Here is a 20,775-nt window from a genome sequence, read left to right on the forward strand (position 1 = left end):
TGTTAGTACAAGGTACATACATATTTTTCGCGTCTTTTCCAAACTATGTTTGGAGGGTGCCACCGGCAGATGTTACACACAAAATATCGATTACTTTCCTCAAGCTTGTTCTCTTTGTTCGGGGTATCGTGATTCTTAGACAGGAAATTTACCTCTTTAGCTTTGTACTCTGTTCAGAACATCTTTCAAGTGATGGCACAAGGCTAAATCCAACCAGAAAAAGGGGTCGCACACTCAGCACATTATGCCGCAGCACTCCAGAGATATCAAACGGCACACCTCTAAAGCCTTATAAAAATAACTATTATAGGGCTTTACACACCTCCGGTTCAATTTTACATATGCAATGGGAGCACTGCCAGTTGTCAAAATCATCTCGCACGGTTGCCAGATCTATCAGATTATAACGAATTTAACAAATCTTGCAGTTCGGCACTTTCGATACAGCATCGGCACAGTTCGGCTCGTTTCAAGTCGCCTAACATAAAAACGGCTGTGCCGAGTGACCGACCCCTTGGCAGGGCCATTGTATGGGGCAGTAGACGCTTTTGGAGGCATTCCTTTAGGTTGGAGGCATGATGTATAGGTTAGGTATAAAAATAGTTCCAGTTTCAGTTCCAGTCATAAATTAGTTTCAAATTTAGATTCAAATCTAATTTAAATTCAATTTCAAGTTTAAGCCCAATACTTCAATACCAATATTTCATGCTTCATTTCCACACTGATTTCGAGGTCAATTTAAGGTTTAATTTCAAGTCTAATTACAAATACAATTTCAAGTACTACAATTTAAATCCAATTTCAATTTCACCAAGTCCATAGCCAAACCTGCTTTCAACTATAATTTGGAATTAAATTTCAAGTATAATTTCCAGTCCAGCTGGAAGCCAATTCACTTCCATTGTTAAGCCCAACTTTAAGTTGAGTGATAGTGGAAAACTCCGAAGAAAAGTCGGAAAATTATGTTCTGTATCATGAAAATTCTTTGAAATATCTTCATATCTCATGAGCAAGCAAACAGTTAACTTTTTTTAGCATATTGACAGATGGATTACCGGTGGATCTAGAGGCACTGCCTCTCCTACCGTTCTCCGGAAAAAGAAGCAAAAAAAGAGAAATAAGAAAGACGGGTAAAACGTAAAAAGCACCAAAGGAAACGTGACAAAAAAGGGCAAACCGGGTAGAAAGAGAGGAAAAATGCGAGAGGGAAAAAGAATAAAAATTGGCTTGGCAAAAAGGAAAAACGAAAGAAAAAACCGTGATAAGATGGAAAGGAAAACGGGACATAAAAAAGCGGAATAAAGTGGAAAAAAACGAGACAAAAAAGAGCGGAAACGTGGCAAAAAACGAGATAACTGGACAGAAAAAAAGGAAGAACGGAAGAGAAAAGAAGGAAAATAAAAAATAAAAATTGAATTGAACTGAAACGTGACAGAAAAGGAGCAAAAATGGATTGAAAAGGAGGAAAAGACAAGGAGACAATACGGGAGAATAAAAAAAAGTGTGATAAACGGGTCAGAAAAGAAAAAAATGGAGAAAAAAGTGAAAATGTAAGAAACCATGGATGAAACGGAAAGAGGAAGAACGGAACAGACAAAAACCGGGACCAAAAAAACACAAAAAAGTCGAACATAAAAGGATGGGATATAAAAACGTGAAAATGGAATAGAAAGAAAAAAAACGGACCAAAGAAGAGGTAAAACGAAAAAAAAAGAAAAGGAAACCCGCAGAGAAAACGAGAAAAAAGCAACCAGAAACAGAATAAACGTGATGGAAGACGGAAAGTGGGCATCTAAAAGGGGAAAAACGTAGCAGACAAAGACGAAAACGAGAAGGGGAAAAGGAGTTAGAAAATGACAAAACGAAAAAAAAAAGAAAAAAAGAAGATAAAAGATGATAAACGGTAAAGAAAATAACAAAGAACGAGTAAAAAACATGAGGCAAATAAAAAAATGGACCAGAAAAAAATGAAATACCGAATGAAAGTGAGAGAAAAACCAAGCAAACCAAGATACAGAAAGATAGAAAAAAACACGAAACAAAAAGTGGAAAACAGACCTTTAAAAGAGATAAAACGGAACAGAAATGCGATAATACATAGAAGAGAAAAAAAGACGAAAAATGTCTAATTTCTACTAAAACTTTGTGTCTAATTTCATGATTAAGTCCGGTTTGAAATAAAACTTCAAGTTCAAATTAATCAAAATTCAAGTCTAATTAGATGTTCAATGTCAAGTTCATTGCAGGTTCCAATTTTGAGTCCAATTTCAAGTTAAATTTAATTCCTATTTTAGGTTCAATATTAAACTCTGATTTCAAGTTCCCTGGGCATGGCATAACCTTGAGGATTGCTTAACTGCAACCAGGTCCCAGGGCTGGTCTGTATCTTTACACAAATGGAAGATGCACACTAGTGATGCCAAATGTGGTGAAGCCTACCAAAAGTATTTTTGAATCAATTTATTTGGCAGAACGTTCAAAATGGTAGCAAGACGTTCGAAGATTCGATTTACGAATCTTAATTGATATACATATACCTATTTTCTATTGATTCAGGGCTTTTGGTAAGGTTAATCACAAAGATATTACCTTTGACTTGGCTTGCCCGAATCGCGAATTTTAATCTATCCAGGGCAGTTGCCCAAGGGGTTTTCGTCTTTTTTTCTTCTTTCAGTTTGTTTTCGCTGGAAGACCAAGTAAATGTCGACAAACTAACACGACCTGAACAAGAAAAGAATCTGGAACAACATGATAACAACAATAATATGGACCAATAACTGATTCAGGTGATGTGACGGGCTACAGAGAATCCAGGTAAAGCTAACAAAGAAAAAGGCAACATAAAGGTATGCGAACCAGTGATATTCAAAATTTATAATGTTTTCTAGTAGGTTTAAATATTACTAAATTTATTATTATTTCTTCAGCGAAAAACATAACATAGTTGCATATTAAATGAAAACTTGCCTAGAAGCGGGTGTTAGATTGGTCGACAGTAACTCAAAAATTCATTAATACATTTGTCAATCAATTGAGTTTTCTTTTCAGTAGTTTTCAGAAGTATTAAGTGAACAAAGTTTAGATTCACGTCAACGCAATGCATATACTGCCATTATGCACATATCAAGTATGTACACTGTTGATGGAGATATGCGCATGATGTTAGTAAAACAATATTTTAGTGGGTGACATTACCTCTAAAGACTCAAAAAGACAAGATTTAGAAATTCTAAAATCCTATAAAGTATTTTAAAATCGATAAAGCATTAACAAATTCAAATTTGCTTCCCGACTTGTTTCTTAGTTAAGAAAGGAGAAACGTTCGACGCGACGTACCTACTCATCTGACTTTATCACTCGTCTTCAGACTCATATTCAGCCACCATGAACAACTACATCGCACTACAGTCAATTTGTTTTATTTTGAAAACCTATCCAAAGACAGTACTGGCCAACCAGTGTTCAACCGGCCGACATAGGCTAGTCCGTCTGGAAGTACTGTTGCAAGATAGAAGCTAAAATTTATTATTCTTTTGGGTTGAGCCTTGAAAATCAAGCTGCCAAGCAGCTCCAACTCAACACCCCACAAAAAAAAAAAAATATTAAACTCTGATTTCTAGTTCAATTTTAACTTTTAAAATGAGACAAAAGGAGAAGACGGAAAACTAAACAAACGGGACAGAAAGAGAAGTAAACGCGATAAAATTTATTTAAAATTTGCCATGAAAACACGAAGCAAAAAACGTGACAAACTGAGAGGGAAAAAGATTTAAGAAGAGAAGAAAGTGAAAAAAAGAAAACGGAACAGAAAGAGGGAAAATGCGGCAGAAAAAAAAGTTTACTGAACAGAAAAGGATGAAGGCGGGAGAGAGAAAAGTGAAAACGGAAGACAAACAACAAAGGAGTCAGCAAAAAAGCCGAAGCCCTAGACCGAACAACGAAAAACAAATTACGAGACAGGAAGAACGGAAAACGAAACAGAGAATGAGCGAACAACGGAAGAAAATAAAGGAAAAGAAGAGAAAAAGAACAAAGGAAACAGTGGGCAGAATTAAAGAAAAAAATGAGACAGAAAAAGACATATGGAAAGCCAATACGTAACAGATGAAAAGACAAAACGAGAAAAAAGGTCCCACTCCTGCTGCTCTCGCGAAAGAAAAAGAATAAAATTTGCCATGAAAACACAAAGGTAACGTGAGAGGAGAAGAAAGTGGACTACATGACTGTAGAGAAAAAGATGCAGAGCGGAAGAGAATAAAAGAAAAATGATAGAAAAGAAGGAAAGTTATAGAAAAAACGAAGAAAACGAGAAAAGAAAAGAAGGAAATACGAAAGAATAAAAAAGAGAAAAACCGGGATAGAAAAGAAAAAAAATGAAAAAAAGTAAAAAGGGATAAACTGGGAACGAACACAGCGAGACAGAAAGAGGGCAAGCAGAACATAACAGGAATGCCGGAGCAAACGAAAATGAAAAACGGGATAGAAAAAATAAGAAAAGCTGAAAACCAAGAAACGAAAAACAGGAAAAAAAGATAAGGAACAGATAAAGAGGAAACATCGGGTAGAAAAAAAGAAAAATGAGAGAGAGAGAGAACAAAAGCAATACGGAACGGAAGACAAGAGAAACCAAAAGAGAAAAGAAAAGCCCGATGAAGGAAGCAAGGAAAGCGGAACAGAACGGATAAATATGGGACAAACGTGAAAATGGAATAGAAAAACGGTCAAAAGAAGAAACAAAACGTAAAATAAAGAAAAGGAAAATCGGAAGAGAAAGGAAGAACAGCCAAAACCAATAAACGTAGCAGAAAAGACGAAAAGTGAGACATCAAAGAAGAAAAACGGAACAGAAAAAAGCGAAAACGAGAAGAAAAACAAATGACGGAAAACTGAATAAAAGGGGGGAAAGAGACGAAAAAAGATGGAAAACGTTAAAGAAAATAACAAAGAACGAGTGGAAACATGAGGAAAACAGAAATACTGACTGAAAATAAAAAAAAAATTGACCAGAAAAAACGAGAGAGAGGAAATACGGAAAGAAAACGAGAGAAAAATCAGGAAAACGCAACAGAAAGACAGTACCCGATCGAACTACTGCCTATTCGAATGCCAATTGTACGGACGAGCTATCTAAGGCTTAACAGAAATTCTGCGGAAAAAACCTCGTTGGACATTTTCTAGCCGCTCGGGCTCATTCGGAAGGACACACGTTACGTGGTTGTGGGTTTCACACGCTAGCGAACATCCTATTTCAAATTCAGTTTTTCAATTTCCAGTTCAATGTGAAATAGACCTTCAAGTACAAATTAGTCCAAATTCAATTCTAATTTCTAGTCCAATTTTAACTTTGATTTTAAATCCATTTGCACCCGAAAGTCCGAAGTTTTGAACCTAATCGGCCGGAATTTTTGTGATAAGTAAAAATAAATTCGCCATCCTACGAGTATTCCGTTTTCTAGGCCAAAGTATTAGCTTCTTAAAGTTCTGGTGCTCACCCTTTGTTAATGTCTGCGCGCACGATTCTTCAATGGAAACAAATTTAAAGGCAGTACTCTAACGTTACAATAATAAACGAATAAAGGTTCTTCGGATTTCCATTTTAGGAAGACGTATTTTAAACGTGTTACTGTATAAACATATCCCCACTTCTGGAAGTGACAAAATAATAACACTAGAATACTGGAAGGTGTATACTTACATCACGGGGAAAACCTTCGGAAAAACGACCGAACCCTCGGCTAGGTACTGATAGAGGACTCGCGTTTCCGCCTCGTCCGTAGTGTACTTGACCAGTGTCGCCAGCACCGTCAGCACCAGGGCCTGCGTAGACGAGTCGGGCAGCACTTCCGGATCGAGCAATACATTCGATTCGTTCGACACGGAAGATCGCGATCCACGCTCCTGTGCACAGGGAAAGAAATGGTAAAACAGAACGGATTAGTGGTGCATTGCTGGATCATCGGACGTCGGTCGCATCAGAAAGTGAGCATTGCAGTGCTTCGCTCCAGCGCTGAGGAAGAACTGCCTATTGTGCTATGAATCTACGAAGAAAGAGCTGAAAAGTACGAAATTTGCTCATTGTTGGTCCAGGTTAACACACACGTACATACAAACACACACACAGAGAAAGAATTAGAAAGATCTACTAAAAGCGAATGGTGGTGACACACGTGTAGACATATCAAAGTAGGCAGGTGGTGACAGTAAAACTTGAGTGATATACGTTCAGCGAGCGATTTAATCGAGAGCGTGTACTTATAAGTTACTAACGTTCGTGACATAGAAGGCGAAAGAAACAGTACAGAAAAAGAGAGAAATCTGTGTGATACCTTCTGCCGATCAGCGGATTTGCCCTGGCTTTCCTTGGGCGTAGGAACGGAGAACGATCGCTGCGTTTTGAAAAGTAATCGGGCCGTCTGGGAGCACTTTTCCTAGTGCCGTCGAACGGGTTTTTTGAATTGTTTAATTGTTGGAAAAATGTAACATAACATAACATAACCATGAAACAAGAAACGAAAACCGTGTGCCGTGTCATTTTGCACCAACAAATGGAACAGTACGAACAGTTAGGAAAAGATACCGAAGAGAAAGAAGAGTGTGTGGGAAATAGAGTAGGTACATAACAAATGGTCGTTTGTGGTTGTGGGTTGGACCAGAAGTTCAAATCGAGTGTTGCCAGGTTAGGTGTTTAGAATTATTATTTTTTTGAAAATAAAAAGTGTTGACAATTATTTTTGAGAACATGCATACAGAAATGGAACAAAGTAAGACGTTAAATTTGAAACAACGAAACAAAGGCATCGTCGATGAGTAACAGTAAGTCGTGTGATTGTGAAGAACGAAGGAATGACGTATTCAAAATTAGTAACATTTGAATAAAGAGACGGTTGTCGGAATGGTAATGGAGACGACATTCAGGGTGGTTGGTGGTGGTAGTTGATGGTTGATTGGTTGCAATATTGTTGATAAGTCCAAACACACAAGCATCATCGGGCAGGCGTAATTAATGAGTAAGAGAGAAATGGGGAAAAGAATAAAAATTAACACGTGGAACGTAGATAAGAACGGCTAACATCAAGAACAGTGTGATGTTTTTTTTGCTATTTTTTTTTCGAGAAAACTAACTTTTGATTGAAACTTTGCACGATAAATGGTAACGAATATGACGAGAGCTGTGATTAATGCTATGGGAAAGGATGGGCCCAATTTTCACCTGAATGCTTGCACGGCATACAGTACCACCCCACTAATCCGATATCTTCATGGCCGGTCGATCGAATTTTGACTCGTCAGTCGTCAAGTCAAACAAATGTCAGTGTGGGGGTTGTAGTTTGGTTTTGTTAACAACATCCATATGTAAAAAGCTCCGGAGAACTTATGCTTGAAAGGTTGAAAGGCTTATAAAGTTGACTAGGAAACTTGTCAACAAAGCCAAGGATACTTCTAATTGGACTAATTGTAACAAATGTCTACCTAGGTAAGCAATATTTAGTAGCATAAGCAGTAAATCAATCGTTTATATTAATCTGGCATTTTTGACGTAGGACTACGTCTTACGGCAAGTTTTGAGATAGGGTGTCATTCCAAAAAATCGAAAAATGCGAGCGTCACGAAAACTGATGGTTTTGAGCGCTGATAGCTCAGTGGTTTTCCGATCGATTTTCAATATTCTTACACCAATCGATCGGAAAAACTTCAAAGAATTGACCCAAATGAAGAAAAGTATGGATTCTTGACGTTGAACTATTGAAAAATTGAAAATAATGAACCTATGTTTTACCAGAATTCTCGCTTCGTGGTTGGTTGTTGGAAATGACGTCATCAAAGTGGAAATGCGTTTTCACGCTTCGGCTTATAATTCAGTCAATTTTCAATAGATTTCCAAGATATTTACACCAATTGATCGGAAAATCGATTTGGGAAATATTGAAAATACAGAAAACTATTGATTTTCAATGCGCGTCATTGAAAAATTGAATTATTTTCATATTTTTGCCTTGCCTCGTCAGTGCTTCCCTAGCACGGATGACAGAAATATATACGTTATAAGCTATGGGTTAAGCTTCCTTATGATTGTATTTAATTTACGCCCTATATAATCCAACCGAAAATTGTTGAGCTTCAGCTGTTGCTGCTTCCCACGGATAAGGCAACGAAGACATGCAAATTCACCAAGCGAGGTGTTGGAGCTGGAGCACTCGTATCGCTGCCGTGAAGGAATATCTGGCTGCAGAAGTTCTGGAATTGGCAGGAAATATGCTGCTCGCGATAACGAAACGATCAGAATTATCGTCACTTGCAGCTGGCCATCCGCAACAACGAAGAGTTGAACAAATTGCTGTCCGCACTGCTCAGAGAAGTGTCTTTCCGAACATCCAAGCTGTTTCGTTGCTGCTCAAGAAGATGGAAAAGAAGGCTTCAATTTCGTAGACAAAATGTTCTTTTAAGGACAAAACATAATGTTCATGAAGATTTGAGGAATTTTCGCTCACTGATTTTAATTCTATTTATTTAAGACTGATTCTAATTGTTCGCTTCTTATCAAATAATTTTAACCGATCATCTCTCGCGCTTTTGTTCGCTTACTTACTTACTTACTTACTGCTGGTTGAGTTGGCCGTCTCGGAAGCTAAGAAGCAGCCAATAAATATACCAGCTCCAAGTGAATGTATTCGGTCAAGCGTCAAAATGAATGAAACCATGGGTTTAATAAAATGAAAGAGTTTTAGTAACATCTTTTGCATCTTCATATGAGAATTTGTTCGTTCTTCAAAGAACGGTTTTCGGTCATTGATGAAACCTAGGAAACTTGGAACTTAAAGCTTTTCACTCGGTTTTCTTTAGCAACACAAATTTATCCATCACCAATGCTACAGTAATAATCGCCTCTATTCTACATAACGATTGGAGCCGGATCTGATCAGAAATGGCGCTTCAATCGGAATACATCGTATGCTATAACACACGTCGATCGGGACGTTTCTGATCGGAACGAGTCCGATCGGAATGCAGAATCGAGGCGAATACGTAGTGTAATTTTTCTTTGGCAGCAAAAAGCGAACGGCTCCTTGGTAACTTTGCTCTTTTGTTCAGACTGAAACTGAAATGCTCCATTTTATTTAACGTAGATGATAGAATGAAGGACCGTGAAAAATAGGTGTGGCCGATTACTGTCGCTTGCTCTGGTACATAACACGAGGTAAGCCGGCGAACAGCATTATGCAAACGCTAGCTGAGCTACTGCCAACATCGTTTGCCATCGTGTTCATCGGCTGCTCAGGAAAGGAAAGTATGCTGAGCGTCTGTGGGAGCTAAAGCACTCGTTTTGCTGCCGTGATGAAATATCTGGCTGCTGAAGTTCTGGAATTGGCAGTATGCTGCACGTGACAACAAAACGACCAGAAGCATCGCATGTCACTTGCAGCCGGCCACTTGGAGTGGTATTTCATCGTGATTCAGGACCATACACGAACGGCTTTGTTGATCGCATAGTTGCTGAGGCTATCCGACTGGTCCGTTGCAACAAGCCGTGCCTGGTTAGCGGTTATCGGTACTCCAATTTACCGAACAGAGAATTACGTTAAGTACGTTAATGTAAGTTTATTGCAAGCTGGAGTTATGATAATCAAACAATCGGTCCTTTTAAGGGCCACACAACGATTGAAGAGTTTATTATATTTTCTTGCCCAGTCAATACCATAATAACACAGGCAACGAGGGAAAAGTTGAATTTTTCGCCATTGCGGACGACAAACAAATGATGGAAATAAGTTTTCTGGTCACGGGCGACATTTTTTGAGACTTCCAAAACGTCTGCCGGTTGTAAATGCTATATCAGTGTTCTTTTGTAAGCCGCAGAAAAGTTGGGCAAAATTTTCAACTTTTTGAAAACTCTCGCGTACCGTCTTCCGATTACCAGAGGAAAAGCACTATTCAACGTAGAAACAGATCATAAAAATTTATTTACTGTTTGGTTTAGTTACTGACTTGATTTCGTTTTAATAAAATAGATTCAATCAATTCATGGATATAACTCCAAAATCGGTTGAGGATTGAATCTATACAATGTTACTACTTTGATAAACGTTACGTATGTAGCTTGTATACATGAAGAATCGTATTATTACATACATGAATACATCCTACTAGTGCTACCAAGAGACTTACGTGGTCCTACGTCACCTATGCGGTCGTGTCTTGTGCATAACCCAAGACAAACTTGCCTGTTGTAGCAAAACTTCACAAAGCTCTTACAAAAGGTCACATCAATGGAAAGTCTAAAAAATAAACACGGCCGGTTTACAACCAATTCTCGGAACTGCTTAGTGTCATGATCGAAACACAATTTCCAAGCTCAAATCAAACGAAACGCCTTCCGTTGACGCACGGGACTTTAACGCAGCTCAATCTAGTTCAATTAGGAACAAAGCAAGCGTTCAAAGATTAGCCAATGTTATTTTCACGGAGTCGAGAGTTGAGTGGGCAGCGGATTCTGTAAGGCCCTTTCAGTCTCCAGGATCAGATGGATGTTCAGGGCCAGTTTGATACTAGGATACATCCGTAAGAAATGGCGAGAAGTCCGGGTCGTCTTCATTCCGAAAGCGGAAAAACGTGACAGGACAAATCCCAAAGCATACATATCAATTGGTCTCACATCTGTGATTTTGAAAATGAAGGAAAAAATCATGGGTCTTCATATCAAACTACCATACTTACTTACCAAGCTAGAAAATCAACTGAAACAACAATTCATACGTTGATTTCAAAACTAGACAAGTCTTTTACCAATAAAGAAATCTCATTTGCAGCTTTCCTTGATATTGAGGGAGCACTTGACAACGCCTTACACAGTTCAACAAATAAAGCACTGGATTTCGACAGATGCATTTCAAATGAGACACATGGTATGCTAACCAACCGAACAATAACAGCAAAACTGGTAGACTCTACTTTAACGACAAATCCAACTGGGGGTTGCCCTCAAAGGGGAGACTTATCTCGTAGTCGATGATCTTCTAAACAAGTTGGCTGACAAAGGCCAGTCATAGGATTCGCTGATGATATAACAATTTTAGTGAGGGAAAAATATGAGCGTACTATTTTCATTAGAATGCAATCTGTCCAAATCTACACACTTAAAAGGTGTAACTTGGAAGGACTAAGTATTAACCCTTCTAAAACAGTCATCATAACATTTACAAGAAAAGGAAAACACAATATTGCAGCTCTACAGCTGGGGAGAGTTCGTTTGGAGCTATCCAAGCGTACTAAATACTTGAATGTTATGCTTGACCATAAGCTAAATTTGAACGATTATCTAGACTGCCCATGGATGCATAGTTGACGTAACGACCAACACCATCATTGTTGAGAAAACGCACTTTTATCGGGAAAAATGTTTAAAGCCATATAATCTTAACCCTATAATCCATATAATCTGGAATGAGGACTGAATGGAAACTGGAACAAATTTCGATATACCATTCAAAGTAATCGAAACCGATTGCAGTATAAGGAAAGAAGGGGGTTCTAAAACGGGTCCGGGATTACTCTTGTTTTATACCGATGGCTCTTGAAGTGGCAAATCTACAGGAGCTGGGGTTACTGAACCAGGAGTCGACAGATCTTGCAGAAATGTCGGGAGTACAACGTGCCCACGCATCACATCTTTATTGATTTCAAAGCAGCATACGATACAGTCGATCGAGACAAGCCACGGCAGATAATGCACGAACACGGTTTTCCGGACAAACTGACGCGACTGATCAGAGCTACATTGGAGCGAGTGATGTGTTTGGTACGCATCTCTGGGACACTCTCAAGTTCCTTCGAGTCGCGGCGATGGTTGAGACAAGGTGACGGTTTATCCTGCATGCTGTTCAACATCGCTCTTGAGGTTGTAATCCGACGAGCGGGCATCGAAACGAAAGGCACGATTTTTACCAAGGGTAGCCAACTTCTGGGCTTTGCAGATGACTTCGATATCATAGCCAGGAACTTTGTGACGGCGGAGGCAATCTACGCCAGACTGAAAGTAGAGTCTAGGAGAATTGGGCTAAAAATAAATGCATCGAAGACCAAATACATGAAAGGAAGAGGCTCATAGGAAACAAACGCGCGACCCACGGACGGTAACCGTTGGTGGCGACGAACTAGAAGTGGTAGAAGAGTTCGTGTATTTGGGATCGCTGGTGACCGCGGACAACAACACTAGTAAGGAGATCTCCAAGCATCTGCCGCCGCACGAAGCTAACAATGTACAAAACTCTTATTAGGCCGGTAGTTCTTTATGGACTTGAAGCCGTGACGCTGCTCACGGAGGACATAGGCGCCCTTACCGTATTCGAGCGGAAAGTGCTGCGAATGATATTTGGCGGAGTACAAACTGAAAGCGGAGTGGCGGAGGCGTATGAATCACGAGCTACAGGCACTGCTTGGGGAGACTCCCATCGTACATCTAGCGAAAGTTAGCAGGCAACGGTGGGCCGGACACGTCGTAAGGATGCCGGACGACAGTGCGACGAAAATAGTCCACTTCAACAACCCCACCGGCACCAGGAACAGGGGGGCCCAACGTGCACGATGGCTTGACCAGGTCGAAAGCGATTTGCGACTTCTGAGACGACTAGGAAATTGGCGACGAGTGGCTCAAGACCGAGTTGAATGGAGACGAGTGTTTGAAACAGCACGAGCCACCCCGGTTTTATGCTGAAGAAGAAGAAGTATATCACAATAGATCTAACTAATGGTCGCAGTGGCTCCTATAAAAAAATATAGCCGTCCCTGGCGTGGACTCATTTTGCATTCCTTTGACCAGTACACCTAACTATAAGAGGAACTTTTGCACTGACAAGAAGTTTCATCGGTTAATTCGACTCCACGATCACTCGCTTACCATAGTAGACTTGGTTATCAAAGAGGTAAGCGATGATCTCAAATATATCTCTCACACCAAGTTCCCGAAGAAGGTCCTTCTGTGGCTGACGACCGGCGAGAAGGGAATATCCAAGGCACTATTCTTCCCTTCGGGGCTTGCGAAGAAAGATATACAGTGCGAAGTGCCTACTGGAAGTTGCCGCTTGCTTCAAGAAGTATCTCGCAAAGAAGGATGTGGTCATTTGAACAGACCTGGTCATGCCCCATAGTGCCAAGAGTTCACTAGAGGGGATGGACCGGCTGAAGATAAACATTGTACCGATGACCGCCAACCCTACAAACGTCCCCCAGTTGCGACCGCTAGCAAAATTTTGGGCGAACCTCAAACAGGAGCATCTACTCCAATAATTTCATGGCTAAAAAGGCGCAGGATGTAAGGACGCCCGGCAGGGCGCAAAATCTTTTTTGCAGAAAACTTACAAAACGTAGAATTTAAGGAAAATTTGTTCAGGGAAAATTATGTTTCGTGTTTTTTTTATTCATCACCATCGAAATTAGTCCATTTTTTAAAGCATACGTTATTTAGAAGTTGTTCTAAAATATAGTTTCACATCATCTGCTTAGAGTTTTAAGTAACCATTCGGCAGTAACCGCGAAACATCATTAATGAACAATGTGAAAATTAGCGATCCCTAATAACTACCTTGTGGCACTCCTGAGACATGTGCGTTTCATCAGGTAAAACGAGAGCCATATCATAAGAGCAAACGAGTCTTTCGAACTTTGCTACAAGAACCCCATGATCAATTGGGTCAAATGTAGCTATATTATATCGGTGTATGCTGCATCTAACTGAGCAGTAGCACTAGTGTTCGATAGGTATGTCGAGATATGCAGTTTCTAGTATTTTTACAGAGCCAAGGAAGGTGATCTTTTCATCTGTCGAGGAAGTGGATTAGACTAAAGAGATGTTCGTACTGGCACACGCTGAGGAGTAAACTGGAGCTTCGACGAACAGTATCGGCTCTGCTGGACTGACTGAAATGTCAAGCGCTGCTGGATGTTAAGTATCGAGAGGTAGCAGTTCAGTTCAGTTGCTTTAAAAACCTCACATTAGGTTGCGTTACTAATAAGTGACAGATCGAGAAAACGACTGTAGTAGATCGAAGTCACACAACAGAGTGGAATAAGCTGCAGGTGTACGTGCCTGAAGAAAATAAATGAAAGGAACGCCATTATCAACACCTTTCGATACTATATCAGTCCGATAGTCACCTTATTGCACGTCTTAAAAAATGTAGCCAATGAAACTTATATGGGTTTCAGTTGAAGTAACGTCGGATCTACGGTCGGTCAGTATGCTAAAAAATAGGGTAAGGAGGGGCAAAAGTGCGATGGGGATAAAAGTGCGATTCAATCATTTATCAGTACAGGATCAGAGTAAATTGACTACATTGGTATGAACGGGTGTCTACCTTGATAGCTTGAATCTATCGTAAATAACTGTTGTTTATGAAGCTGAGTTATGTGAAAATATTATTTTAGAGTGGTTTTGATGTAATATTTCGTTATACGGCAAATACGATATCATAAGGAGGATATTACTTGTCAAAAAATTGTAGCAGCGAATCTCTTTTGAAATACGAATTTACAAAATATATTTCCCTTTTCCATAATTTGATCAAGCACCGTCAAGCACCTAGTGGGGCAAAAGTGCGATTAATAGACGGGGCAGAAGTGCGACTCTCGGACGAGGCAAAAATGAATAGTTAATTTATACAGTTTTAGACACTATATTACAGGTACTAGAAATGAAAGATCGGTAGAAAACTGTGTGCTCTACAGATGCAGACTGAAGGAAAACAGTATCTATCCGCTTGTGAAACAAAAAAAAAACGTGTGCTAAAGTTTTGATCTCACGGAGGCTGCAGTACGCCAGCGGAAAATAAAAAAGGTGCAAATTGAGAATTTTCCTTACCGTAATATATCGTAGATTAAAAATATTATGGTTTAGTTAGCTACTGCTATGCTGATTTCATGGATTCAAGCTTCGCACTTTTGCCCAGCGGTATTCGCACTTTTACCCCGCTAATGGGGCAAAAGTGCGATTCGGCACTTGATCAGAAAAATATATTTTATTGTTCTGCTTCTTTTTATCTCATGAAAATTGATGACAACTTCAAATATCGCACCTATGCCCCACCCTAATCTAATGCTCAAGCCAATTCAGCGAAGAGGCCCTGAATTTTTAATCCAACGTTGAAGTATATCACTAATCGGCTGACCCGTGAGTCTAACACAGCAAATCAAATACATTTACAGACACCAAAGCGCACTCAAAAAAACAGGACATCAATTTAAGTCCACGAACGTTCTGCTAATATACCCGAACCATCTGTAAGGTTTCGTTAAACGCAGACTGGCAACAGATAATCATGTTAATCATGTCTGGGACGACTGAAAAACGGTCGTGACTGCGGCGGGGGTATCGGTACTCAGTGTCACCCCAGTATTAGTTGGTAAAAAAAGCGGTCGTATGAGGATGGCACTAGCGTTGACATGACAGGAGTTGGTTGGTAGGATTTGGGTAGTAGAAGAAGGGTTACTATGAACTTAACCTCGGCGCATCCTAACCCAGTATCAGTAGGTCTGAGGTCGATGTGAGTCCTAAAGAGTTAACTGCCTTTGGAGTAAAAGACGAAGAGCCGGTGCAGATTCACTGTGGTGAGATCAAACTCCTGGAGTTATTGGAGGAATGAGGAAATCTGACAGTTGACTGATTATTTTCGCGATTTTGACGAAGTCACTTCTAGGTAAGCAATGTCCGAAGCATTCCTTCTGGTTCTAGTTTTTCATATAGTTTTCGGCAACTGTAGGAGTGAAAGTACAGATTTAGACGCTTCCTTGCTAGGAAATTACGTTGGTTTTATTATTTCTCTGTGATTATTCATTTTTCGAAGCTTGAAGTCACTAAAATTTGATCCGGTGAGAGAGTCATGACCAACATCTATGACGATTAAGTCGCGAAGAGTCCAAGGGCAATGTTATGAAACCGTTAAAACATTGGATAGGTAGACTATCGTGACCATTGACTTCAGGAAGGTACGGTTGATAGATGCACAGCATCAATGACAAGATGACATCCCAAGTAACAATTTAAATTTTAAGGTGCACTTGAAGAGGTTTCCAGCATTTGCTGCTTAAAACCGATCTCAAAACTTGTAATTCTACAAAACTACGATAAAACAGCCATAAAACCCTTATAAGGCGAGGGAGGCCCACACTAAAGAAGGTTCTCAAGAAAATTTCCAAAGATCCTTTTAAAACTTGTAATTCTTATCGATATCTATTTATAATGAATTCCAAGAGTCGCTTGAAACAACAAGAAAACCGCCACAAGTGTTGATGATTTTATGTTTGTCTCTTCAAAGAACACTTGCAAGACATCATACACTTTTCACAGCCTTAAATGTTTTAAATTGACCAAGAGCTATAAGCTATAAGCATTCACAGATATTACTATTTCGAAATGGGTATAAATGAAAATTGAAAATAAAAATCGTGATAAAAGCAGCTGCTTTGTCGCTCATAAATGAGACATTTTTCATGCCACGCTCGGTTTGTCGATGTTTTGTGACATAAAAGTTAGAAAATTTTAACGCGCCAGTTATTTTTGCTAGATTATTGAAAAATTAAATTAATTAAAAAAAATAATGGTTTCGTGAAGAAGTTGATAGCTACCAAATTTTTAACTAATTGTGGCAAAAAGGCTTTTATATGTCTAAACATTTATTTAAAAAGATAAGATCACTAATGGTATTGCATAATACCTATCTATAAGCGCCCATATTCAATTGACTACAATTTCAAAAGTAATCAAAATAGCCCTGTTCGCCATTTTTTCAATGATTTCATCTAAATCAACCCGAAAGCGCTTATTAGGCTAACATTTCTTGCACAAGACAAAGAAAATTTTTCCAAGAGCGCGATAAGTTCATCAATACTTATTGTATTCTTGAAGAAGACAAGTTGCGCTTGAATAAGAATTGTTTGAATTACTTGAGGGCACCAAGTTTTTACAAGATAACCATTCTAGTATAAACAAAGAAAACATCAACGAAGTATCGATGTAACGTATTGTTTGTGCTGTTTGGACTGCACGACAGTTCCAAGCGTTTAGTTTACAATCGGTACAACTGTTTTTCAAAATTATGCTTCAACTGCTTCAGTGCCTTCAAACATTTTCCATACAAAGACATCTGACTTATGAATTTAGTTTAAAAAATTCGAAAAGCTCTAGAGGAAACCCGCACCGCCTCTGGCAAATGCATCATTACCGGCACTGTCCTTCCCCAGTTCAGTTAGTCCTGAGATCTATATTGTTTTGTGACTTCGCTGATTGTTCATATGAAAGAGTTTTCAAAATATTACACAGATTTTTGCTTAATTTTCGTTTAAAAGATCTGTATTCTTCACTTTTCTCCAGGTTTAGATGCTCATTTTGACAAATTAGTTGTTTACGTTAGAATGTTATTATTCAAGAGTATAATTTCTCTTTCAAGAATATACGATTTTAAGAGAGTTTTATGGCAGTATTGTTAAGATAAACGAATCTTGCAGAAGAATGTCATAAGTTTTTGTCAAAACTATTGTTAAGTTTTGAGGAGCGTCGTTTTTAAGCAAAAATGAAGTATCCTTTAAAACCCCTTATAAGGTGAATTACACTTATTGATAATTTAGTTTTATGGATAATTCTTCAAGTCTCCTTCAGTCATATCTCAGAAATGTTAGTCAAATAAGATAAAATCCACTTGAGGAGAAACTTTATAAAACCTAACAGACTTTGAAATGCTCTGATAAAACTACTATCAGAAATGAATAAGACCAATTTGCTATTGGATTGTTACTTGGGATGTAGATACTGTGACTATTATGCGTGTCCTAACAAAGATTTTAGGACAAGAAGTATTTTCTATTTTAGGTCGTCACATTGCAAAACTTAACGAACGTTTACGAATTTCAATATAATTTGACGACTGCAGCAGCAACGTGTAGTATAAACTATCTATAATTGACCTGAAATAATATATATTGAATTGTTTATTTTACGCATGGGGAGGATGTGGCATCCTGGTAATAATACCGTATTAGAAGATTTGCACGTAAGGTGTATTGTGTGTTGTTTACACATTACTTAGGTAGTTGCCATTAGTTGTAACGGGCCAGAGGGAACGGGTTAGAGTGCGTTGACAGCTTCCCACGGGTTAAATGGGAGCGAACTCAGTCAGTCAGTCATGAGATGATGAACAGTAATGAAATTTTTCGATAAAAACCTGCTATTTTTCTGATTAACCGTTGCTGTCCAACGAATAATTCTACGAGAATCAACGATTTTCGAGGCAATTTCTCTACTTTTCTCTATGACAACTTAAACAGTATTGTCGGGTCATCGCCGTTCGAGCCTGCAACCTATCTTCTTATCGTGTAAACTGTCGGCTAAATGCAGAATGCAATACGATGCACGAGAGAAATTTTCCGTACAGTTGTAAACCGAAAAAAGAAAGATTTTTGTTCTTAAAACTATCATAAAACTAACGTCGCTAGGTTTTCAAAACCATCACAGACGCACGGATACAATGGGATTTGAATACTGAGGTGGTGTTGAGTAGTTTTAATATGAGAAGAACCAACCTGATTACTTTTTTTTTCTTTGTTCGCTGTGATAAGTTACCCGTTTTTAGCGTTTTTGGCTGGTGGAATGGAATTAATGGTTCAACCAACCGGAGATGCAACGCTGATAGAATTTATTAACAAATGCAAATTTATACAGGGGAAAGAAGAGTGCAGGTTGTGGTTTTTTCGAGGGGGAGGGGCAGAAGTACAATACCAATTCTTCAGTGAGCGTGCTTTAAGAGAGTTAGAGAGTTTAGAAAACGTAACGAAGTAAAAACGAGTAGTGATAGAGATAATGTGTTTAGTAGGTAAGTTGAAAAGAGGAGACTGGAATTTGGCAAAATGCTGGAGAGAAACGATTTTGATTGGATTTCTGGTTGCGTTTCAAGTTCTGCGCATAGTTTCCTTACTTTGATCGATGAAATGTCTTGCAAGCAGTCAACGATGAAATTATTGGCCTCATCGTCATTCTCGATCTCTTCGATAGACTGCGCCGGACTAGTACTGTTTGTCGCGCTACTGTTGGCAGTATTGATCGTCAGCGTACTGGTGGTGGTGGCGGAGCTTGTGCAAGCGATATTCAAGTTATTGGTATTGGTAGTAGTGGTGATCGTTGCGGTACTAGCAGCGTTCGTATTAATGTTACTGTTGTTAGTAGTAGTTGTGGAAGCCACGTTGGTAGTGGTATTATTTGGGCCAAAAGCAGCGGAGGGAGGAGCAGAGGAGATGCTAGTACCCGTGTAAATGTGTGCCTGTTTGAGGGCCAATAGTTTGGCAGTGTTTGGATTGACCAGCACCATCTGGTGGTTAACTGGTTCCGACGAGGAGCGACGATTGCGGAAATCGCTTCGATGGTAGGCTCCGCCGTGCTGACTACTGCCGCCAGTGGTGTTCGCGTTGTTGGTGATAGTGTTGTTATTGGTGGTGGTGTTATACGCGGAGGGTGTGCTAGTTGTCGTATTGGTATTAGTACAAGCATGTGACACAAACGAGGAATGACTGATCATTCCCATGTGCGGATTATGGGTTAAGTCTAAACTTCGCCAGGATTTTCCTTTGATTGCCGGGTCCTAAATGGGGAAACGGAGGGGTTCATACAAAAATGGGTCTTGTAAATAACATCGTAATTGGATGGTTCATTGCTACTAGAATGTATTGGATGTAGTTCTAAATGACTGAGTTGATTTACCAAGTAGATATAATTGAGAAAATAAAACAAAAATAGCGAAATGAATCTGCAACTTTAACTGACATATTTACAAACATTAATCAAAGGAAAAAGCCAATAACAGTTGGTAAATCAACCAAATTCAACTAATGTTGGAAGATAAGACACAGTGTTACTGTACAGAATATCAATAAGAAATAAGATAGGATAATTCACAACAACTAAAATTGTGAACAAAATTTCCCCTTAAGGGATCGGTATGTAACAGGAAACAAACAACATGTAACGGAACTGATGTCTCTCAACTAACAGAAGAGGTACGAAAAACGGTGAACGTGAACGTGAATGCAACAGTATGGAGCAATGTGATAACTGTGAGAACGATCAGGTGACCATCGTGAGACCAGTTATGAGAATGTAGCGTATCTCCAGGAAGGAAAACAAATATTTAGTCAACTCTACGGGGTTTTAAGAAACGAAAATCTCAACTAAATACCCTACGCCAAAATTTTTCAACAGTAAAACTCTACACAAGAATGAGTTGAAAATCAATCGAGGAAGGAAAACGAATCATTAGTTTAGTTTAACTCGAATCAGAGCTACCGAAGGGCTCTATCACAGTAACAGTGTTAAGTAGGTAGGTCGGTAGGTAGTTAGTGAAATGAAATTCGTCTTATCGAGGCGGTTGATTGCGTCGTCGAGTGCGACAGCTACGTTCGTTTCACTTACCTGATGCGGTTGCACTTTGTGCGATTGCCGGGCGTACTGGATGGCCGACTGGTCCAACATATCCCAGGACTTTTGCCGTCGAACGTTCTGTCCTCCGGCTGCACCACCTTGTGCACTGCCGGTTCCACCGGCAGACAAGTGATCTGCGGCACCGCCGGCCTCGGAGCCGCCACCGGTTTCGATTGGCCAACGAGGAAGGGTGTGCTTAACGTGACATCGCGACCGGACTTCCTCCGACAGACAGACCAAGGCTAGGAAATGGTAATCAGTTCGGGTTATTTAAAATTTTAGTTTTCTTTGGTTTTGCTAGCCGTTTACATATTTATTCACTA

The 20,775-nt window shown here is 39.4% G+C and overlaps 1 protein-coding gene across 2 annotated transcripts in view; it reads right to left on the reverse strand.

Moving 5' to 3' along the window:
- LOC128741105 (neurofibromin) overlaps window positions 1-20,775 on the reverse strand; it is a 56,328-nt gene that overhangs the window by 1,971 nt on the left and 33,582 nt on the right. For both annotated transcript variants that reach the window (XM_053836681.1, XM_053836680.1), the window contains exons 6-7: window positions 20,444-20,694; window positions 5,696-5,898 (exon numbers count right to left, since the gene is read on the reverse strand). In XM_053836681.1, the coding sequence (XP_053692656.1) occupies window positions 5,696-5,898; window positions 20,444-20,694 (454 nt within the window). The remainder of the gene's footprint in view (window positions 1-5,695; window positions 5,899-20,443; window positions 20,695-20,775) is intronic.

The sequence above is a fragment of the Sabethes cyaneus genome, chromosome 3 (assembly GCF_943734655.1).
Source record: "Sabethes cyaneus chromosome 3, idSabCyanKW18_F2, whole genome shotgun sequence".
NCBI classification, from domain to species: domain Eukaryota; kingdom Metazoa; phylum Arthropoda; class Insecta; order Diptera; family Culicidae; genus Sabethes; species Sabethes cyaneus.